This window comes from Ochotona princeps, chromosome 19, assembly GCF_030435755.1.
Source record: "Ochotona princeps isolate mOchPri1 chromosome 19, mOchPri1.hap1, whole genome shotgun sequence".
NCBI classification, from domain to species: domain Eukaryota; kingdom Metazoa; phylum Chordata; class Mammalia; order Lagomorpha; family Ochotonidae; genus Ochotona; species Ochotona princeps.
The window spans coordinates 25,221,743-25,246,147 of record NC_080850.1 but is presented as its reverse complement, the minus strand read 5'-3'; the positions used below and the strand labels follow the sequence as shown (position 1 = coordinate 25,246,147).

Here is a 24,405-nt window from a genome sequence, read left to right as displayed (position 1 = left end):
CCCATTTGTTGTATGTACAACATGGCTTCCCAAGTACTAAATTTCAGTCCAAAGCCATGGGTTTCTGCTAACTTGACTCCTAGTGCAACTGTACACTCTCAAACTTAACAACCCTCTCTCTCCTGCCCACTGCCATTTTCACTGAGCAACAAATTTTTAAAATATTATATGCTTGTAAAAGAACTATGGACCAAAATAGTTAAAGCATGAAGTTTAGACACAGATGTGGATGATGGTCCCCACTCCTATAATCTGAATATCCCAGTCAGTGGCTTTCTCATATGTGAAATGAAAATACCAAGGCCTGTAGAGTGATTCTAAGAATGTGAAGTATTTTGCTTGGCCCGTAACATGTTACCACACAAGGGGATTATGATTAATACAGAGCCACAATATAATTTGTTTACTGGAATTTTCTGTAGACTCAGATTCTGGCTAAAGATCATGATCTCATACAATAGAATGCCATTCAGATTTGAAGTCTGAAAATTCAGGATGGATATTTGGAATTCCTTGGAAGGAAAACATTTTCTTTGTGAATCTTAAGGTGGGAAGTGAGAGTTTACTCAGTGAATTTAAAAAGTCTGCACCAAAGACATTCACATAGACTGTTGGCATTTCAGGGAAGGTTCTTGTCTTACTCATCTGTTTTTTGCTTTCTATCATAGTGTTAGGCAAGTGATCATCACCACATGCTTCTTCTTCCGGCCTCTCTTCTTGTGAAAGTGGTAAGCAGAAGTCCTGGCTTGTTAGACAGAACCCTAATAGCCCAGAGCTGTGAGCTCTGCATGCCTGCTTTCTGGTTTTATCCCAACCCATAAGGGGAAGTCAGGTAAAACGGTCAAGATCATTGGCTGTAAAACCATACTGCTCCATTGTAAATTCTGGCTCCATCCATCTTCAGCTGTGTGACTCTTGGCAGTTGCTATCTTTCCCTTTGTGCTAGATCCCTCTTGTACAGTGGGGACAATAATACCAGCTAGATAGCAGTTAGAACGATGCACAGCTCAGAAGCACCATACAAGCACACACTGCACAGTGTGTACTCAGAGGAGGAATGGAGTCTAAATGAACTTGGAGTTCCCAAGGCTGTTTTCCCTTTCCTTCACCTCCCTAGTCCTCATCTTACACAGAATCCGCCTTAGGTTTTTTGTAGCTCTAACAAAGGCAATTTTTCTTGCAATAAAGAATTACAAACATTCTTGATTCTAGATAAGACTTATTGTTGAATAAATGGAACATAACTGGTCTCACATAAAGTGCCTTCTTCTGTGTCTCCTTGTGTGTTATGGAAAGATTGTCTTGTGAACAAATACACTCATTGATTCCATCAGCAAATATTTTGACTATCACATATGCTGTTCTAATGTGAAAAGAAAAGGATAAAATTAGAGGGCATATTTGTCTTCCAGGAACTGGGGTTTGAGTGGTAGGTGATGGAGGGGTGTGGCAACAATACATGGGCAGGTGAAATGCAGCTGTTAAAGACCACGGGAGCAGAAGCACAGGTCACTGTGAGAGCCTAACGGAATGGCATCTAACTGGGTCCAGGTGAATACAAAACTTCTCCGTGCATGGGCAAGTCTACTGTGGGGAAATGAGTGAAGAGGAAGGAGAATGGGAAGTTGGGAATATTCTCCATATAAATGGGAACATAAGGCAGATAAACAGGTAAGTGGTGGTAGGAAGCACTAAGTGGGGAAGGGAAAGCTAGAGACAATTCTAATATAGGTAGGGAGGACGTAGGTAGCTGGGTGGACAGATGGGAAGATGTCCCTGAAGTAAATAGGGACTGGATTCTGCACCTCCTGTTAAGGAAGATGTGGTATTATTAGTCTGTTCAAGAGAGGAAAGTAAAGTGAGAAGTATGTTTCTAAAATAGCAAATTTCAAATTTCCTGTCATACAACATGTAATTGTGGGTACTTCAATATATATTTCTAATGGATACGGTCTTTATAAAAACACAATCATACAACTATTTTCACATTTGGCAAAATGAGCATTAGTTCCTTTCATCTGATAGCTGGTCCATATTAAAAAGTCTCCCAGTTGTCAGCAAAGCATACTTCTTAAAAACACTAACAACAGCAAAAGCACGAGAATCACTGCAACACTTCTTTAATGTTGTTCTCTATTTTTTGTTTACATCATTATTTTTCCACAATTTTTCTTTACATCATTATTTGTTTGAGTAACTTAACTGTGTTATTTGGCCTGTAGATTTTCTTTATCTTAAATGGAAGAGAGCTGACTGCTTGCTTATGTTTTTACATAATTTCTAACAAGCCTTTTATGGATATCATAGTGAGAGGAGCATCTTAGATGATGTGTAAAACTCTCATTTATCCAACTGTGTGCATATGACTTGACTTTCTGTCTGTTTCTGTGGCACCCTGAATACAACCAGCTCTCTTGCTCCTCTACTGGGATCTTTCCTCTTCTTTCTTCTTCATCATTTACCTCATTGAGACACAAGAGGGCAAACACACACTGAGTGAAGCTTTTCTTCTAGGCCTCCTACACTACACTTTGAGAATGATACAGCAGTGAGCCACCATCAAATGGCAGAACGAAGTGGGAATGACTGGTTTATATAAACCCAGGCCAACAACTGCACTTCTGTACACTCTAGTCTGTGACACCAACCCTGTTCCAGTTGACCACTATCCACAAACCTCTCTTCAATGGTTTCCCAAATTAGTAGCAATTACTAGAATAATGTAAACCAGATATCTAATTATATATATTTTAGAAATTTTAAGCAAAAATTATATACCTCCCCCACCCCGAAAAATCAGGCGTTTACTTTTCGTTTGGATGCATGGTTTCATTTTTTCTGTTTGTGTCACCCTCAACAACAGAACACGGATGACAAATTAAATAATGCAAAGACACATGTAAATGGAATGTCATTCACCTCTCTACAGCCTTCTTCAGGAGTCAAGTTAGACACAAAAATGATTTGAAATGTCAGAATTTCATTAATCTCATTACCTTCTCTGCCAGGGATAGCACAGTGCTGGCCTGAATGATGGCTACTTGTTCTTCATTTCTTAAATTCTATAAAAAATAAAAAAGGAGGGAAATAGGTGAAGAGACTAAACATACGTATATTATAGAAAATACTGCCTGCCTGCCTGTTGCAGCCACCACTGTATGTGCATGCAACCTTAAGAAATTCCTATTGTGCTTAGAAACAATTCAAAGGAAAGAATTCATTCAAAATTTCATTAAAGTACTGATAATGTGATTTTTTTCCGTAACTCCCTACTACTGATTTAATTTTGCATCACTGCACTGCTATCTTATTAACAGTCGTGCTATGACAAAACCAGAAACCAAACGAGACAGATACTTCTCTTCACAGGAGCTTTGATGTGATTTCCTGGATCCTATTCTCTCCTGTGATAACTTCTCAAGGGTGAAAAATGGTGACTCCTTCAACCTGCGAGCATCATTCACACAGAATCACACTGAATTAATATGCCTTGACCCTGTGTGAAAGGTGTTTTGAGAAAGAAAAGCTTCCTGGTTCATTCTTAGAGGGCCTCCAACAACGCTAGCATTTAGCAGCGCCTGCAACAGCATGACTGACTAACTTCATGCCGGATGCCTCTAAGCAGCAGTCAGGTCATAATCAGTTTTAATCGCTGCAGATGTGGTCGCGTGCAAGCCTGAAACTTGCCCCTGGAAAGCACTTTATCAGGTTCCATTTCTGACACTACCTTCCAAGGCTCCTGTGGTCCCTTAGACATTTGATGAATTGAAGCGTCTCCCCAGGGAACTGCATCCCTGAGTGAACACAGTATCTCTCTGGCTGCTCCTTCGTACATGGAGCATTGGTAAGTATTTCTTGCTTCTGCTCAAACTCCTATTTATTCCACACTTAATTAATTCATTACTTACCCCGTTATCACCCAAGATATCCAGCTGTTTTATGAGATCAGGGATGTTCACATCCTACAAAATTAAGAACATGTATTCAAGTCAGTGACACAAACGTGGCTTATTAGTCTATTGACATGTTCATAATAAGCTAGAGATGACTTTTTAGGGCCTATGTTTCCTTGTTGTTTTGTTTTTTACTTGGTGCTAAGCCCCTACCACGCATTTTATGAAGCTATGAGAACTTAGGCAAACTACTTAATATTGCATAGGCTGATAGTAAAAAGTAAAGACTATATTCTATTAAAATCTATCATATAGCAAGGACCAGTAATACATTCATTAACTTTTTTCTTAAAATCACCAAATGTTGAATTATGATAGCTTTCAAGCATAACGAAAAATTAATAGGTAATGAATATAAATAATCAACCAATTTCATTCTCAGTAGTAATTTCTGAACTGGCTGACTTTGGCTACCACACAGAAAACAACAGTGTTGCTCCATTTGTTAGGTGTGCAGCATTAATTCCACCTTGTGGGAAACAGCTCATTTTTACTCTATTCCTAAAGTCAGCTTGAAGCAGCTGACCTCCATCGAAAAGAGTTTTCTTGGATATGTTATAACATCTACCAGATCAGACTGTGATTCACCTAAGAAAAAAATATCTAAGGGGGCAGCACAGTGGCTTAGAGGCTAAAGTCCTCACCTTGAATGTGCTGGGATCCCATGTGGGTGCCAGTTCTAATTCCAGTGGCCCCGCTTCCCATCCAGCTCCCTGCCTGTGGCCCGAGAAAGCAGTTGAGGATGGCCCAAAGCCTTGGGACCCTGCACCTGCATGGGGGACCCAGAAGAGCTCCTGGCTCCTAGCTTTGGATTGGTTCAGCTCTGGACGTTGCGCTCACTTGGGGAGTGAACTAGCAGATGGAAGATCTTCCTCTCTGTCTCTCCTCCTCTCTATATATCTGACTTTGCATTAAAAAAAAATTTTTTTTTAAAAAGTCTACGGAAATGACAAAGTACACTGCTCTTCATTTACTTATATTGAATTGAAAAACTGCCTTGCTTTATAAATTTTCCATTCAGCCTAGGAAAGGAAAGGTGTGAACTCTGGGAACCTGGTTTAGGATAGAAGACAACAAAGCATTCATTGCCTCTTTCTCTCCACACACACCCCACGTCACCTTTTATCTTGTTAGCATCCTCTGTCCACTTACTCGTGTCCTAACAGCAGTGTAGCAGAGCCCAGGCACCAGGAAACGGATGGGCTAGTTTAACGCCATAGGTAGAGAGGAGGCAACTGCAGCATACTTGGCAGCTCAGAGAGGGATCAGGGAGGGCCATGCAGAAAGTCAAGGAGGGAAGGACCAGGGAGAGGAGAGGCACCCTCGCTGGGTGACTTCATCACATGGAAGGACAACACGTTTTCTGATAGAGTCACCTTGACTTAATACTTAGTATATCAGCTGACACTAAAGACAGAATTATGTTTTACCTAAGCAACATGCTGTAAACTCTAAGTCATCCCCAAAGGAGATGATCCCTAAATAAACACACTGAAAGAGACAGTGGATTGCATGGTGTCATAGTCTCTGTTAAGTCTGAATTTACACAATTACACCTTCTACAACTCCAGTTACAGACCAACACTGCAAACGGACTTAGTGGACACATTTTGTGAATTTAGCAAACCTGAACTGCCCTTCTTGGAGTGTTGAATTCATGTCCTATGTCCCCTAGCTAATAGGGGCTGCTTAATAAATATCTTCATTGTGCACCTGCCTTTATGTTACTTTGTTTTAAAATCACTGTGGCTGCACGTTTACTGTCACTATTTAGACCTCTGTCACGTCCTGGCCTTGTTTATGTGATACTGACTATTTCCAGTTCTTGCATCCACGCCTTTTCCATTTCCCAGATTTTCTAATTTCTACAAATAAACAATTAAATAGCTGCCTACCTTGACACCTTCTTTCATACAGTAGATCTGCAGAGCACTCACGCCATCTGAGAATGGGTGGATTTGTAGATTAAATGGAGGGGATCGTCTCTCTCTCTCCTTGAAATACCATGAAGAATAAACGGGATTAAAAAAAAAAAAAAGCAATGAAACCAGTTGTCTCTTTCTGCTGTTTCAGCAGTTTATTTAACAAGTCCTCTGGGATAAAAAAATAGCTTAACACACTTCTGCTTAAATTTAATCGAAAAGCACTGGCAGATCAGCCCAAAGTACAGAAGAATTTAAAGATGGTGTCATCCAGTCTCACAAATTTTTATCACAAAATAAAAAAAATGGAATTCCAATTTAAACAATACTACTCAATGGAGCTTTCAGATATCATAAAGAATAGCTTTGCAATGAACTTTTATGGCAGCTAACAGCTAACATCAAAGCTTCGTGAGTAAGTTATGTAGGCCAAAACAATGACTTACTTCTCTGTACTGAGGTATTGTTGCTAAGTCTTTATCCTTACCTAATTTGAAATAATTTTGTGAAGGAACTACTAGCAAACTAACAGAAACAAAATGGGAATTTTCTTCCGTTTTTATATATCAATATATCACCATATTGTGTAATATATAATCCTAACCTGATTTGGCGTGTTTTGCAAACTGAAAAGTATACAACAAAAACTAACACTTGCAAAATACTAAACAAAATATTCCTTTAAAAATTACGTTGCTTCTAAGCCTTTTATTGTATAAATGCACCATAAAATTCATTTATAAACTCAAATTTAACTTTAAAATAGCTTATATATAACTCATTTAGAAATGTAACTCTTAAGAGAACAGTTATTAATAAGTGAATGCAATGGAATGCTGATGTGTTTTGTAGCCTATTCAAGTGATTTCAAAGTTACATGTTAGTCTTATCTATAAAGGTAGCAGTGTTAAAAAGAGCAATATCTGACCCAGAAATTCAGAGTTGAAGGAAGCCTTTCCCACTGCCTTGTCCCAGGAAATGGGCATGGTGCTGAATCTCAGCAGCCCTGTTGTAAAGTTTTGAGGGTGATAGTGAGGTCCAAACAAAAGAATGAATTCAAATGCTTAACTTAACCCCTGGCCCAAAGACATGCCCCAGTGCATGTTAACCATCAGGATTACGGATGTGATGATGATCCCCATCATTTCCTTACTTCTAGCTCTAGGTTTCGAAACTCCAGCAGCTCATTCTGGTCTCGGGCATCCTGTAGTTCCTGTTGTAACCGGTGATTTTCTGCCTCTTGCTTTTCTATCTAATAAAGTAAATCCTCAAGTTAGGAAAAGTGTTGTTAAAAGCAATACAAGTGAGCAAAGCAAGCATAGATGGCACTCATTTACTTGGTGAATAAATCATCCAGACCATGAAGAATAGACCTCAGTGGATATAAACAAGATCAGTCTCTGGCTTTCCTTCTAGTTTTCTTGGGTTGACTTTTTTGAGTCACAGAGAAAACATGGCGGAAATACTGGTTTAGGAGGTTCAAGTCTAGGGCTCCCGTGAACACTGAATCTGATCATACTCTGTGCCCTGGCAAAGGGCAGGACAGGGCACTAGAACCATTTTTAAGGATGTAAATAAGCAAAATTGACACCTTTCTTTTCTGCTGTCAGAGGAATACTTTTTGAAAAGCTGCTTTCATGATAGAGAAAGATTGGCTTTATTCAATTGCTTAGGATAAAGCCATTCTCTACTTTGAAATTAAAAAATCCTAATGTGTCCACCACCTAGTGACCCAATTTGAAGTGCCCCGTCATCTCTGCACACACTCTCACACACTCACATGTAATTATGCATCCACACGAATCGAGCAACCCTGACCTACTCTGTGAGCAGACTATTCTGAAGCACCCTCCACACCCATCTGCTGACAAGGGGCGTCTCTATATTCTTTTCAATGGGAGCAATTCTTACACTTTCTTCCCCAGAAGTGATACCTCCTCCTTTGGTTTTCCTCTAGGGCTTTCCCGTAGCCCTTTCTGACAAAACATGGGATTAAGCAGGTTCTGTATGAATGTGCTTTCTCTGTAGATAGGTCTAATCTGATTTTTATCTCTGGATTTGGTGAAATCAGAGCATTTTTATGAACTTCGGTTACTTTTGAATTTCCTTTGATGTTAGTTGTGTATATTGGTACTTATGTACAGAAATTATTTAAAGTCTTGGATTTAGAAATATAAACTCAGGATTTTGCTTTGTTTTGAGAGGCAGAGTAGACAGCCAACAGAAAGAAAAGAGAAGGAAAGAAGAAGAAAGAGAAGAAAAGGAAAGAAGAAAAGAGAAGGAAACACTTTTTCCTGCTATTTCATTTTCCAATATCCCACAATGGCTAGGTCCGGGCGAGGCTGAAGCCTGGGACTGGGAACTCAATCTGTGTCTGCCACATGAGCATTGAGAGGTTCAAGTCATCACTGCTGCCTTCCAGAGTCAGCACTCGTCGGAAGTGAGAATCAGGTGCTAGAGCACTTATTGAATCCAGGAACTTGTATTTGGTGTATGAGTCTTTACCACTAAGTTAAATGCCTTCCTTAAGAGGGTGTGTGTGTGTGTGTGTGTGTTTGTGTGTGTGTGTGTTTAAAAATAAATGCATCTTGGGCCCGGCACAGTGGCCTAGCAGCTAAGGTCCTCACCTTGAAGGAGCCAGCATCTCATATGGGTACTGGTTCTAATCCGGGCAGCTCCACTTCCCATCCAGCTCCCTGCTTGTGGCCTGGGAAAGTGGTCGAGGACGGCCCAAAGCCTTGGGACCCTGCACCCATGTGGGAGACCTGGAAGAAGTTCCTGGATCCTGGCTTCGGATTGGCGCAGCACTGGCCATTGAGCTCACTTGGGGAGTGAATCATTGGATGGAAGATCTTTCTCACTGTCTCTCCTCCTTTCTTTATATCTGACTTTCTAATAAAAATAAATAAATCTTAAAAAAAATAAATGCATCTTATTTTCCCAAGTATATACTTTTGAAATGCAATGTTTAGTTTGTTGCTTCTGTTCTGTATTTACTTCTGTTAGAAGCTAAAGCTAAAAGATTCTTTTAATTCTCAAAAAAATGAGTAAAGAAAATTAAAATCTACAGAAGAGAATTTTTTGTTATAAAGAAATGGATTAAAAACTTCCTACTGGATGTCTCTGAGATTAATTCGAGTGGATGCGTAATTTCCCACTTTATTTTCCAATTAGTCTCAGATTAATCTCCAACTGTCACAATTATTGTGTCCAACTGAAGTTTTTTTGGGTGTATGTGGTCTAATGAACTTTCAATTGTTTCTGAAAGTTGACGTGGATTATAAAGGAGATTCTACTGCCCACAATCGTGCATTGGCTCAATGCTGCAACACCTGGGAAGACTGATGGTTTTGGTGGTTGATGAAGTTATTAGATCAGAATTCTCAAGTTATAGTTCATATACCAGGGCCAATATCAAAGAAGTCTTTATATATGTTTGTCAAAGATAGTGTAAGATTTGTAATCTTTTACTGAATTTATGAAAGATAAGTACTAAAATAAAAGCCACATATGAGCTTAAAATGCTCTTTACTATGTCTACTTCAAATCAAAAGTCTATGCTCAGATAACCAAGCTAATTACATCTATTGGGCCTTCACCATACTTTTGCATCTTGGCTGGTTGAGCAGTTTCTTAGATAGGCTATTTCGTGCGTTGAAAGCATTTGAAAAAAGTCCCTTTTCTACAAAAAAAATAAAAATAAAAATAAAAACAGCCAAGATTAGTCAAAAGATTAAAAGTGGCACACTCCAATGAGAACCTCTAATGGGTTGTAGCATGGTTTGATAGTCATATTCTGCTCCTTCCTTGCACAAAAGGTAAGAAGTTTTACAGTGCTTTTGAGTGGGTTTACAGGCAACTACATAGAATTGTGGCTGTGTGCATGTGTGTGTGTATGTGGGTATGTGTATGGGCACATTATCTCATATATATCTTTACATATAAAGACATATATATATATATATATATATACACATACACATATATCTTTACTTATATCTGGAAAACAAATCCATGTGCTTCAGAGAGCGAATCTTTCAGGTCTACACAACACCCAGCATAGAGCCATGCACACAAGTGCCACACAAGTGATGGTGACGGTGATGACGGGGATGCGGGTGAGCATGTAGCAGAGGACAGAGCAGCGCCACAGCAGCCTCCCTTTCCCCTGGACCCCCAAGCCACTCCTGAGAGCACCCCCTGCTGCTCCTGGATCGCTCACTTTCTGCTCTGCCCCACTAGAATGTTGTGCCCAACATACCTTTTCTAAAAGCTCCTGGTTTCTCTTAATGAAAAGTTGCTTATCTTCTACCCAGTGCGAATCCTGTTTGACAAAGAATATCGCGCAGTCAGCATTTCAGAGTGACGGGAAAAGAGCATGTGTCGTCAAACCCCTTGGCCAGAGCTGTTCACATTTCCACCCTTTTGTTTGCCTGCCAACAACTTTGCAAATGACATCTACCTCTGCCAGCTCCTTTCTTTCACAGACCTTGAGGGAAACTGAACTCCTGAACTCCCTTCTCATCATCACCCACACCCTCTACGCTTTCCTGTATGAATAATCCAGGACCAGCCTTCTGGGGACTCAGAAGTGACCACACAAGCGAAAAAGAAAAATAGTGAACAGGGTCAGAATGCGCACAGGCTAGGTACATATGCATGGAGAACATCAAAATGCAGAGCCATAAATATAGCAGAGAGGCAGAGAATGCAGCTGGAGGGGTGGGGATTGGTCTCAGAACTTAGATGGCAACTCTGTGCTGTTGGTACAGAGCTCCTCTTCCTCTGGCATTCTCTCTCTTGCCCAGCCTCATTCATTGTTGTGACGGGGTCCAGACTCCAGCCAGAAAAAAAAAAAGCACCAGGGACAGAAACACAGGGTGGAACATCCTGATACATTCGGGATAGGTCACTGTGGACAGCCAAGCCATGTCCTGGATGTGGCCCATGCGCAGGGTGAGCTACAACAGTCAGATTGAATCTTCCAAATCCACAGAAGAACTAGCACTCTGATACCTACCTGTCCTTTCTGAGCCAGGGTTGCCTCCAGATCTTCGATTTTGGCCTTATACCTTTGCACCTCTGCTTGGAGCTGTTCTTGAGCCTAGTGGGACAAAAATTCCAGAACAATTCGTCAGTTAACATTTCTTTTTTCCCATGTTCCTTGCCTAGAAATCAAGTAGTGCAAGAGAGCAAGTAGAGGATTTTCTTTGTCAAAAATATCTTTCTAAACCACCTTTCTCTAAGGCCTAAATTAAACTACCTTCAAGATCTATATTCTTGATTAAAACTTCCTCTGGAGTTTTAACAGGTTAATGTTAAAGCTCCTTAGCTCAGCATCTTAGATTTCCTATTAATATCAAGTCATTATTGGCACACACGCATGAAAGTATGTAGGTATGACCCACATCTGATGTGAGCTTGCCTCTCCATTCCAAATTATGGTGCTTTTACTAAGTATTTGTTCATATTTGCTTATTTGAACACCATAAAAGAAGAATGATTGGTTGATTTCATCTGCTGGTTCACTCCTGCAATGCTCACAAAATCTACAACTGGGTTAGGCTGAAGCTGAGAGCTTAGAACTCAATCCAGGTCTCTCACATAGACAGGGATTCAAGTACTTAAGTCACCATCTGCTGCCCCAGGCTCTCCTAGAATGTGTGTAAGTATCAAGCTGGACTGGAAGTGGAGGTGGGACTTGAATCTAGATTTCCAACATGGGATGCAGGTATCCTGAGTGGTGTTTTTAACCTCCTGTACTACAATGTTTTTTTTTAAGATTTATTGATGATGATTATTATTGTTATTATTTCAATTGGAAAGACAGATTTACAGAGAGAAGGAGAGACAGAGAGAAAGATCTTCCATCCACTGGTTCATTCCCTAAGTGGCCACAACGGCTGGAGCTAAGCCAATTCAAAACCAGGAGCCAGGAGCTTCTTCCAGAACTCCCATGCAGGAACAGGTCCCGAGGTTTGGGGCATCCTCTACTGCTTTCCCAGGCCATAAGCAGAGAGCTGCAAGGGAAGTGGAGCAGCCAGGACACAAACTGGCACATACAAAGCAAGGACTTTAGCCACTAGGCTAGCATGTCAGGCCCCATGGTGTTACTTTTTTAAAAAACGTTTACTCACTGTGTGTGTCTATGTGTGCACATAGGTATATTTTTATGCAATCTCCTAAACACATAAAACTGCAATATTTCTCCTTTCCCACTAAACAATTAATAGTACTTCTTCCAACTCTCCTTAGTGTACAAGGGAAACTTCAGAAAAAAGAAAAGGGATAATGTAATTATATGGTCCTGTTCCTGCTTATCTCATGTAAACTAAGCTATGAGTCAATTACAGCATACTGAATATGACTTTCAAGTCAGAAAGCTGGGTTCGTATTCTAGATTTGTGATTTTAGGTAAGACATTTAAACGAATTCAGCCAAATTTAGCTTCCATTTAGATATGATGTCCTTTTCTTCAAAATGCATATAATGAGAGTGTTTAACCCAAAGGTGTCTTTTAGGATTGCATAGATAACAGAGGAGTCTTCAAAAAGCTCATGGAAGATGTCTGTTAGGAATAAATGATGCATAGACTTTTTCATACCAGAATATCTTACTTCCACTTCCTAGCTTCACTTTTTCATGAACTTCATGTGAATTGTTAAGTATAATTCATGGAACACAGCAAGCATTTAATAAATGCTAATATTAGTAGTGGATATGTTTAATTTTTCTTTATTTTTAACAGGCTTCTGAGAGGCAGTTAATAATGGAAAGAACACCTGGCCCTGTATGATTGGAGCTGGATTCCAGCTTTGCCATTTACTGGCTGTGGGCTCTTGGGCAATTCAATTAACCTGAGTTTCAAATTCTTCTTTTATAAGACATGTGTCTCAGGGAACAGACACAAGGTTAAATGTAATATTGTCTGAGGAAATCCTTGGTAAGCTCACAAGTGTAATGCTTTGCACTTATTAATAAACTGGCAACCATTGCTTTTGAAAGATAAAAGTTCTATTTCCAAGCAAGAAATTTAAAATCTGGATTATCAAAATCCATTACTGTCTGGCTTTGAAAATTTAACTTTTGAATAGTAACAACTATATACTCAACTCTCTTGAAAGGAATGAAAGCATAGATCTAAGCTGATTGAAATGGCTTTAGATCCAAGGTTTACTGACATAAAAAGAAAAGGATTCAAAAGCTACAGAGGCGAGAAGGGAGCAGGGAAGGCTCCCTCCTGATATTTTTATGCTGATGGTAAGCCCTCTCCCAAAAGAGAACCTTTGCTTCTCGTTCAGCATCGATGATGCCTCCCGTCTGCTCCTGCAGCAGGGCGTATGCTCTTTGGAGGGCCTGGTATTCCTTCGTCAGTTGTCGAAATCGTAGCTCAGATTCTTCAGCTGCTAAGCTCTGGAGGGTAAAAAAACAAGTAAAAAAATAACAGCGCTATGTTCAAGACCTGGGTTCAACATGAAACATGAACATGTGCCTGCTTTTCAAAGAGATATTAAAGATATATTTAATGTTCTGTCCTATTGTATTTATATTCAGTTTTTTAATTGGATTGAGACAGAGTGAGCATGCTGGGGCTGGGCTGGGCCTGAAGCTGGAAGCTGGAAACACAAACCAGGCCTCTCACATGGATGGCAGCAGGTTCGTGACCTAAGCCATCCCTGCTGTGTTCTGCACTGACAGCTGCAGTAAGGAGCTGGAGCCAGGAATTCCAGACACCGTGATGTGCAGTATGAGTGGTTTTAACTACTAGGGTAAACTCCCGCTCCTTAATTTTATTTTTAATTATAAAGTGTACCTGTGGACATACTTACTTTGATAATATGAAGATGGACATTGCCTAAATATGCAAGCATTAATAAAAGAAGTAGTTATTTATTTATACATTTCTGATTGATACTCATTTGGGCCTGAGGTATCAATTAATTTAGATCTAAATGACTGTTCCCCCAGTTTTGGGTTTTAATCATTACATGGAGATTTTTCTCTCATCTCTATGTAATATATAGCTATTCAACAACTTGTTTCCCTGATAAATGACCCAAACTGTTTTTCAGTTTTAGATCTTAAAATTCCAAGGTATTAAACAATCATCACAGAAAATCCAGGTTGGTGACCCCCAAGGACCTGAATCAAGAGTTGTGTGGGAGGATCCAGGAATTTTCATTTAACCGGGGCCCCTGGCTCACTGTGATGTGATCCACCGAGCACAGATTACTAAGCGTTGCCTGAGACTTATCCAAAAGCCTCATGGACATATTCTTTGGCTCACATCTTCCCTAGATGAGACATTTCAGAAAGCAACTTCTTGGTTAAAAGAAAACATCAAGTAAGAGCTGAATAGTAAAGAGTATCTCAGTTGGTTATTTTTATTATCTTTCAAGAGGAAAGAAAACCAAGAATGATCTCAAAAACGCCTCTACTATGAGACTACTTTGAGCTGTTTATAATTAAATGGGAGGTAAAGTGCTCTTTCTTTGAAAGGAAAGATCTAGGCACAATAATAGTCAGGACTAGAGACACAGAACAGCTTACTTCATCTAAGTCATCATCGGGAGTAGCTGGAGTGCGGTCTGTTCTGAAAGAGGCCATGGATGATGTCTCTGAATCCATGGAATCCTCATCATAGCCGATGAAGGGGTCCAGAACAGGTCTCTAGAAGGAGGAAAAGTGCACCAATAGAGACACAACTAAACGAGGAGAAAGTTGACGAGTCATAGCATTGCCAACTGACATACGCGCCAACGCATAGAGGATGCAAGTCTTCTCCGATGCTTCTTCGGTGACAAAAATATCAGGCATGAGCACAATGATTTCAATGTCGGCTTCTACCATATTATTCCACTTTTGAAACATTCAAGGGAGATTCATTAATATGTGGCTCTTTTCACAGAAGCACTGTATTTCATTTTAAACCATGATGAGTTAATGTAATTTACTCTATCTTGTATTTAAAACATAATTCAGGGACTTCAAAAATCCAGACACAAATCATATGACTTGTCATTTAATTCTATATTCAAATCAAATGATATACCAAGTAAGAACCACAAAAAGTCAAATAAGTATGCAAATTAAATAACAAGACTTTGTGTATTAAAAAGGGTTATCCAAATATTGGCAGATTAAGAGTGTCTTTGGGAACACAATGATGAGTTATAGGACGGGGACCAGACACCAGTATTACTTAGTAGGATACATCAAATCATATTTCTTTCTTGTTCTTGGAGTTTAATTCTCCAACTTGTCAGATAAACTTTTCAACATCAGAGCTAGTAGCTTCTCCATTCAGAAAATTCATTCAGTGCAAATTCTTTCAGGTTAAAATTTACAATGCAATCATTTTGGACTTTACAAGAACAGATTTTTTTCTAGCAAATAAGACTCTTGACGTATCACATTTTTGCAGGAAGATTTGCTGGCAAGCCTCACCTTTCTGACTGTTTGTGGCACATGCCTGATAACCCCATTTTTCTCATTACCTTAATTGGCTTGGAACTTCTTCTGTGTTTTCTTCTGCGAATGAGCTTTTCTCGGTCCTGTAAAACAGACTGAGTTTTCAGACCTGGAGTTGTTGTATATTTCCTGACAGTTTAATCACCTTTAGAAAAGACAGTATTATTTTCCCCTTAAGGTATTATACATCCATTTATTTTATGTAAGGATGGGGGAAGGTTACATTTTGGCAAATTTTGGATAAGTATTTTCAAAAAAAGAATATTTTATTTTCCTTGATCATGTATGTGAAGTCTCATAAATGCCCAATTTTTCATCAGAAAACGTTCCTTTGTTTTTGTTTTTGTTTTTTTGCCTCTGATTATACTTGAAAATCAAGTAGCTCTGAAAATAGCTTTTTATCTTCCCCACAAAGCACAGTTCTTCCATTTTCCAGGACCCAAAGTTACTTCAGATTTGTTGTATAAACTGTATCATTTTAAGATAATGTAAAACATTTTTCTTTTCATTGAGTAATTTGTAAAGCACAGAAACTTGTCTTTTTCGACTGGTTTTGAATCCTTGAATTGAATTGCAGCCCCTGACAATGGAACAGAAAACAGAGAATTGATTGGACTGAATCCAGTGTTTCTTTGGCTGTTTTCAATTTTCTGTAAAATTTAACAGCTAGAAATTATAAATTTCTTGATTCATTTCTGCTGTAAATGTAGATATCCTGGGAGTTTGGCATCACCCACTAAAGTGCTCTACGTACTTACTGCACAGAATTCAATTAGCTGGAATAAAAGTTATTCTGAAAGTCAAATCAGCATGCTTAAGACCTCCCTAACTCTGTAAGAAGCTCACACCTTTATCTCAGAAGCTACAAAGCCAGGACTGTACCTGAGCTAACAAATCCTGGAGGTTTATGGGATATTATAACAGACATGGATTCAGACTATTTTTGAAAAAACAGAATTAAACCACTGATGTATAGGGTGTTTTTTTCTCCCCCTTTACAACTACAAATATTTTGATCATGCATACTCAATGTATCTCTTTTAAAATATATATACTCTGCTTAATTATTCCAGCTTATCTAATATACATAGTACAACACATACTCACAAAGGGATTTTCTTAATGAACTTTTAAAAATTACAGACAAAAGCTATACTTTTTCATTCTCTTGACTGCTAGGAACCATCTTGCTCACCCCAATCCAGAGACTACTGATAAAAACCCATCATTGCTAATTCCTTTCACTGTTAAGTCTTGGCCTTGAAACAACAGCAAAAAGAAAGAACCTTTCATGAAATAAAGGCAGGAAGGCAAAGATACTCTATGCTAACAGAAAACAAGTGAGCAGGAGTAGTCATTGTAATATCAGATAAAAAGGACAGTAGCACACATACACACATAGACAACTGTTAAAACACTCACAAAGTCATTATGTAATAATGGATCGATCCAAGAAGAATATGTTACTGTAGCAACACATGTATGTCCCTAATCCAGAGTGTCTAGCTATTTAAAATAAACATTAATCAATCTACAGGGAGACATATTCCAAAAAACTAATACTACACTTTCATCAATGAAAAATCAGACAATAAATAAATAAACAACTGAACTATGGACCACATCGATATCTACAGAACATTTCATCCCACAGATGCAGAATAAATATTCTTACATCAGTGTACAAAAACTTCTCTAGGTTAAAAACATACACTAGGCTATAAAGTAACCTTGGCCAAAACTTTTTTGTACTTGGAATCATCCACCTATCATTCCTGATCAAAATGAAATAAAATGAGGTTGGAAATTAACAGGTTAAGAACCTCCAGAAAGGCTGGTGTGATGGCTTAATTGGCTAATCCTCCACCTCCAGGCACCAGCAACCCATTTGGGTACCACTTCATGACCTGGCTGTTCCACTTCCCATTCAGCTCCCTGCCTGTGGCCTGGAGAAAGCAAAGCGAGACGGCACAGGGGCTGGGGCCCTGTACTAGCAAGGGAAACCCATGAGAGGCTCCTGGCTCCTGGCCTTGGATCAACTTGGTTCCACTCCAGCCATTACAGTCATTGGGGAAGTGAGCCCATAGGTGGAAGACCTTTCTGTCTCTCATTTTCTCTGTAGATTTGCCTTTCAAATGAAAACAGACAGATTGTTAAAAGAAAAAAAAAAACCTAGAAAATATGCAAACACTTGAAGACTGAATAATATGCTCGCAAATGAACAGTGACAGTTAGAAATCAGAATGGAAATTTAAACATTTCCTAGGAACAAATAAAGATGATACAACATATCAAAATTATGGGCTACAGTAAAAGCAGTAATAAGGGAAACGTTTACAGCAGTTAGTGCCTACATCAAAAATTGGAAAGGTATCATATCAAATAAATAATCAAACAACGGAACTCAAGGATATAAAAAAAACAGCAAACGAAAACCCAAATTAGTAGGAGAAAATTTTAATAACAGAGAATAAATGAAATTGAAACAAAAATACAAAAGATTAGTAAAATGAAGAATAAGTTTTTGAAAAAAGTTTTATAACATTGACCCAACTAACCCAAAAAAGTTTGGGAGGGGAGAAGATTCAAATTATTAAAATCAGAGATAAACAGAAGATGTTGCAAGATACCATAAAAATAAAAACAATGTTCAGGAATTACTACAAACAGATATATGCCAACAAACTAGACAATCTACAGTAGACTGATAGATTTCAGGACTCAATCTATCAAAACTTGGCCAGGAAAGCAAAAGAGCCTATTAGACTAATTATCAACATGGAGAGAGAATCAGAGAAATTCCCCATAAAGAAAGCCCAAGATGGACGGTTTCATTGTTAAATTCCACTTAACTGGGGCCAGCGCAGTAGCCTAGTGGCTAAAGTGCTTGCCTTGCATATGCCTGGATCCAATATGGGTACTGGTTAGCATCCCAGCTGCTCCACTTCCCTTCTAGCTCCCTGCTTGTGACCTGGGAAAGCAGATGAGGATGGCCCAAAGCCTTGGGACCCTGCACCCACGTGAGAGACCCAGAAGAAGTTCATGGCTCCTGGCTTTGAATCAGCGCAGCTCTTGTCCTTGTGGCCACTTGGAGAAATAACCAGAGGATGGAGGCTTTTTTTCCTCTTTCTCTCCTTCTCTGTGTGGCTCTGACTTTCCAATAAAGAGAAAAAGAAATCTTTAAAAAAAAAAAATTCTATTTAACTTCTCGAAAAAGAAATAACTCCAATTTTCTCAAACAATTAAAAACAATTGAGTAGAAAGGAATCCTCCCAAACCGAGGTCAACATCACCTTAATTCCAAAACCAGAAAGAAGATACAATAAAAAAAAAAAAAAAAAAACAGAACCAAAGACCAGCATCCTTGATGAATAAAGATGCAAAAATCCTCATGAAAATACTGGCTAATCAAATCCAAAAACATATCAGAAAGATTACCTATTCAGAACAAGAGTAATTTTTCCCCAGTATGCAGGGATGGTTCGACATAGATGAAGCAATAAATGTGATACATCACGTTAACAAATTAAAGCATAAAAACCGCATGACTATCTGAATAGATGAAGAGAAAAAATTTGATAAAATACTATCCCCTTTCATGAAAAAGCCCTTAGCAAATCAGACATAGCAAGAACATTCTTCAACACAATCAGGACAATGTATCACAAACTTTACCCAGCATCATGCTGAAAGGGAAATGGTTAGAAGCTTTCCACCAGAGCTGAGAATTAGACAAGGACGCCCACTCTCGCTACTGCCATTCAAAACAGTTATGGAAGTTTTAGCCAGAATCATTACAATGTACATATGTATATGCAAATTGAAACGGAACGAGTCAAATTATCTGAGTTTGCAGATGACATGATCTTAAATATAAACTAACCAAGAGGCTACTGAAATTCATAAGAAAGTTTGGTAAAGTCCCAGGATCTAAAATCAACAAGCAAAACCCAACAGTTTTATATACACAAACAACGCTATGGTTGAGAAAGAATTTGTATACAATTAGTTCCATTCAAAGTAGCCACAAAATATATATATATATATATTAAATACATTGTGTTACCAGAAAAGGCCGGTGGGGTCTTCCCTTAGTTTCGTACAGAAATAAAAAGCTGGGAATTGGTTGCAGACAGAGATGTTCTGTTTGTTGATGTGACTGGGTGAGTGTGGGAAGAAGGCAGAAGGAGAGCACATCTCCTGGGAGAGAGCCAGGAGGGAGATGGGCGGCCTCTTGAAAGGAGACAGGAGGGGATACCGAGGTATTTGGAAGGGTCTTGGGATTTTAAGCATCACTGACCCCTCCTTGTCTGGGCGAGAACCTGTGGCAACATGTTTCCCGCTGGCGGTCTCTCAAACATTTAAGAAATGGCTGGGTGATTCTTGTACCACCAACTTGAAGGTGTGGCCAATATTTAATGGGCTTGCATGGTTTCACCTTGGAATAGATTTAAACAAGGACATAAGAGATCTTTATAATCTCTACAAAACAATAAGAAAGAAATAGAAGACATAAACAATGGAAAAATCTACCATGTTTACTGATTGGAAAAATAAATATCAAAATAGCCATACTATCCAAAGCAATTTACAGGTTTAATCAAAATACCAATGACACCCCTCTAATATCTAGAAAAAAAAAGACTATGCTAAAATTTATACGGAAAGGAAAGTGAAGACCCTGAATGGTTAAACAACAAAATCAAAGCCAGAGGCATCAGAATACCAGATTTCAATGAATACTACATGGAAGCTATAATCAAAACATCCTGGTAGTGGCGCAAAGATAGACATGTAGACCAATAGAGCAGAACAGAAATCCCATAAACAAATCCATACAACCACAATTAGCTAATCTTAGACAAAGCAGCTAAAATCTAATCCCTGGAGAAAGAACAATCTCTTCAAAAATGCTGCAAATAGACCAGTGGGGTTACATCAAGCTAAGAAACTGCGTCACTGTAAAGGAAACCCTCAACATGCTGAAGAAGCCATCAACAGAATGGAAGAAAATATGCGCAAATTATACAACTGATAGAGGATTAATATCCATGATCTGTAAACAGCTCTAGAAATTTCAACAAGATAATCCCATTAAGAAATGGGATATCTGTAAAGGATATGAACAGGCAGTTGTCAAGGATGAAATTTAAATAGCCAAAGACACATGAAAAACTGCTCAGGAGAGGAATGGCTATCATACACACAACACAAATGTTGCTGAGGATATGTAGAAAAATTACCCTAAAACTGGTACAACCATCATGAAAGACATTGTGGAAATTCCTTAGAAATATTAAAATCACCCATCCCACTTCCTGGGAATCTACCAGATGAAATCAGCAATGATCAGAAAAATCCAGTCTGGAATTTGCCCCGCCATCAGGTATTTATGATGCTCCTGCCTATTCAACAGATGCTAATTAAATAACATTGATGTGTTAGACTCTTCACTAACCCTAGAAAATACTGGGATTCAATCCTGTGTCTGCAGGCAAAATATTTCATCTCCGAGTTTCAGGATCTTAATAAACTGGAAGGAAATTAGAAATAGACAGCCACTCTACCCACTTATGTAACAGTACATTTGAAAGTTCTGTTACTGTGCTTTGCAGTTCTTATTTGTATTACCAGGTTAGATAACAAAGGGCTATATTTCAAAGGGTATAAATCTATGTAGAAATATAAAGTATTTTCAGGAAAGAATCTTTTAAGCCTCTGGGATTACTCCAAAATGATTAGCTTGCAGAGTGTGTTGGTTTATGGCTTCTGAATTTTAGGGATGGATTAGAATTTACAGATTGATCCAGACCTACCCTTGTGAGTTCATCAATAATGTTCTGCTGCTCAATGACCTGCAGTTTTAGGAATTCTGTCTCTTGTTCTTCATTAGCTTGGTCAAGGTCATTCAGAGATTTTAATTTCTTCAAGGGTGGATGGGAAGTTATCTTTTCTCTCTGGATTAAAAAAAAAAGAAAATATTGATAAACCTTTTAAAAACGCCTAACATTAACTTAGAGCATAAAAGATTTGTAGACTACATATGAAATTCCAGGTAGCATTGAGTACTGTGCAGCCAGACTACTGTGCATGCGCGCACACACACACAGAGTTCATTTCATTTGCTTTAAGACTTTGAAATTGTTGGGATTATCTAAAGGCTTCTCTAAATGTATCAGAAGTCAAGGAGTACATTACCATATCACTCACTCATACATAATAATGGTATCTACTGTGCAAGATCTTTGAACCAAAGCATGCCTGCTGGCAAGGTGTATGAAGAGCATCTTTAAGGGAGGTGATCTGGAATTTTTGAGCTTTTAAGGAGCGTGCAGATTCCTGGGAATACTTCTATAGTTCTGTAAATCTAGAAATTGTATCAACTTCAAAGCCAGCAACTTTCTCTTGCCTTCTTTCTTAAAGCTTCCTTGCTTACATAAGGGACAATCCAAACAGCGTTGTATGTAGAGAATCAGCAGGGGAAAAAAAAAGTCAGGCGGCTGCAGTGATAGCAGGCAGGGCGCAGGTATTACAAACGTGCCACCATTTTGCAGAGTCGCATACAAACCATTTCTGAATTTTCCTTGGTAACAGCTTTTAGTTTCTCCTCCATGCGCTGCAAAGAGACCATCAGCTCATCATTTCTCTTGGCGAGGCACTTGTTCCTTTCCAGAAGAGGTTTACATTGCTTTTCCGTTTCTCGCACACGTTTTAACTGGGAAGAAATAAATTAAAATTTGTCTTTTGTGGACAGGATTGGGGGAGAGGTGAGAGAGGGAGTGCCCTCTGTCCCCAGCCTTGTCTTCTGCACTAGGTGTCTCCGGGCTGATTGCTGACATGACAATCTTAACCTGTAACTGTTCAGTTACAGTGGTTACCATTTCCTCTGCTGGTTTTCACCTCAGTCTTCATAATCTGTTATCAAACTATAGCATGAGCAGGTGCTGTAGAAGTACTGCCTTTGGAAATGCTCAGGGGAATTAAAAGTTCTTCTTGTCTGAACTGCTCCCCTTATAACAGTAATCCAGCATTCTCAGCTCTGCTCTCTGGACCTTCAATGACCTCTCGCTGGGTCAGTCCACCCCCCTTCAAGGTCACAAAGTAAGACAACCAGGACCTGAGGCCCAGAGAGTTGTCTTCCAAGCCTGCTGTGTCCCTCAGAGATGTTGCTGTGACCCCTTAACTCACAGTGTGTTTTATTGTGGGTGAAAATCCCATGTAGGGCCCGGTGCAATAGTGTAGTGGTTAAAGTCCTTGCCTTGTACGCACCGGGATCCCATATGGGTGCCAGTTCTAATCCAGCATCCCTGAGGCTCAGCTTACCAGAGGTCAGTAATACCTGACAGTGGTGACAAAGATTTCACCAGATTTTGCCCAAATATCCTCGAGCTTAAAAGCAATTGCTGATAGTTCTACCTTGCACTCTCAGAAGTCTCCTGTTTATATAGTTAATGGTCACCCTATACAAAATGAGTTTCCAATTTAGAGTTCTTGTTATTCAACTTTTTCCAGATTGATGGATCTGAATGAAGAATATCTGGAAAGAGTTTTAAAAGTACTCTCCTTTTGCTCTTAAAATGGCCAGGATGGGCCTGGGGCCAAAGCCATACCCTGAGAACTCAACCCAGATCTCTCAGGCTGGTGGCAGTAACGTAGTGACCTGAGCCATCACTGTGTCCTCTCAGGGTCTTTACTGACAGGGAGCTGGAACGGCAACCAAACCCAGGCACCCTGCTGTTGGACAAGTGTATCCTCACTGCCAGGCTAATTTTGCACTTATCCATTAATCTTTCTGGAGGTTTGTACCATGTCATGAATATTTATTAAAGTTTAACTTTATTATGTGTGTACTCTTTTCTGTTACGTGACACTTCCATAACACAATGCCGAACAGGAAGATAAATGGGAAATATTCTGAGTATAACTCACCAATTCATTTCGTTCATCTCCCAGCAAAGTATTCCTGTCTTCTAATTTTCTTATTGTTGCATTCAATTCAGCTATTCTCTTCTGATTTCTTCGCAAATCCTACAGATGAAAATTAAAATAGCTAGTTCTTTAGTAACCCTTTTCAATTTTGGAACACTGCTCTAAAATCTCAATATTCTTTATCTGAAAGTAAAACTTTCTCTTAGAGAAGAGTAACTATTTACTTCTTTCCCCTAACTCATAATTGAAGTCCTGGTAGAAACTGCAAATGGATTTCTTGCGGATTCATGGTAGGGGCATCGGCAGAAGGTTGAATCAGCTTCAAATGCTGTAGGACCGAGGTCATGTAGTGATTATGTGAGTTCAAGGATCAACCCTTAAGTCACGGCTGTACCTTCCCACAGCTTACACAGACCTATTGCTATTATACATAACCATTGCAGGCACTGACTAGGAGGTGGGGATAGATTTTTAAATTCCTGCATATCTTTGTAGAAAAAACAGTGAGAAAAGGTCAGTGGGTTACCTTCATGTATAAAAACCAATAGCTGGTAGGATAGCCCTCCCTCCACTGTGTATTTTGTCCAATGCAACTGACGAAACTGCCACAAATCACTTTACACCCACCAATCCTGGCTTACTTCTGTCCCCATCCATGGGACTGTTATGAACATACACTTAAAATTACATTCTCATCTTATATTTTGATAATACAGTAATGCTTATAAGCAGCTTTATACACATTATAACCCCAGAGCCATTATACCATAGCAGAGTCAACAAAATAGATACAAATCTGGGAAGCCATAGTCAGCTTCAGGTTTTATGGCTAGAATCAACAGATCAAATATATACATATATACACATATTACATATATACACATATATACCTATATAATGTATATAACGTGAATAAATAATACATATATATGCTGTTTTCTCCTCAGTTATGCTATATTGCAGGTGTCAGTGATTGAACCAAATTTACCTCTGATACATGCTGGATCAGTACTGTTTCTACCACCCACCAGGAGATATATATATCTTGAATACCAATTCATAAATTATTCATCTCTTGGTTTAAAGTAGTACTTTGGAACCTATTTCTATTTTTAAATGATACATTTTAA

The 24,405-nt window shown here is 39.0% G+C and overlaps 1 protein-coding gene across 2 annotated transcripts in view; it reads right to left on the bottom strand.

The window, feature by feature from the left end:
• JAKMIP2 (janus kinase and microtubule interacting protein 2) overlaps positions 1 to 24,405 on the bottom strand; it is a 66,472-nt gene that overhangs the window by 25,850 nt on the left and 16,217 nt on the right. For both annotated transcript variants that reach the window (XM_058677698.1, XM_058677699.1), the window contains exons 4-15: positions 23,276 to 23,374; positions 21,915 to 22,061; positions 21,163 to 21,303; positions 15,373 to 15,429; positions 14,426 to 14,545; positions 13,160 to 13,288; positions 10,896 to 10,979; positions 10,137 to 10,199; positions 7,029 to 7,127; positions 5,849 to 5,947; positions 3,909 to 3,962; positions 2,997 to 3,062 (exon numbers count right to left, since the gene is read on the bottom strand). In XM_058677698.1, the coding sequence (XP_058533681.1) occupies positions 2,997 to 3,062; positions 3,909 to 3,962; positions 5,849 to 5,947; positions 7,029 to 7,127; positions 10,137 to 10,199; positions 10,896 to 10,979; positions 13,160 to 13,288; positions 14,426 to 14,545; positions 15,373 to 15,429; positions 21,163 to 21,303; positions 21,915 to 22,061; positions 23,276 to 23,374 (1,158 nt within the window). The remainder of the gene's footprint in view (positions 1 to 2,996; positions 3,063 to 3,908; positions 3,963 to 5,848; positions 5,948 to 7,028; positions 7,128 to 10,136; positions 10,200 to 10,895; positions 10,980 to 13,159; positions 13,289 to 14,425; positions 14,546 to 15,372; positions 15,430 to 21,162; positions 21,304 to 21,914; positions 22,062 to 23,275; positions 23,375 to 24,405) is intronic.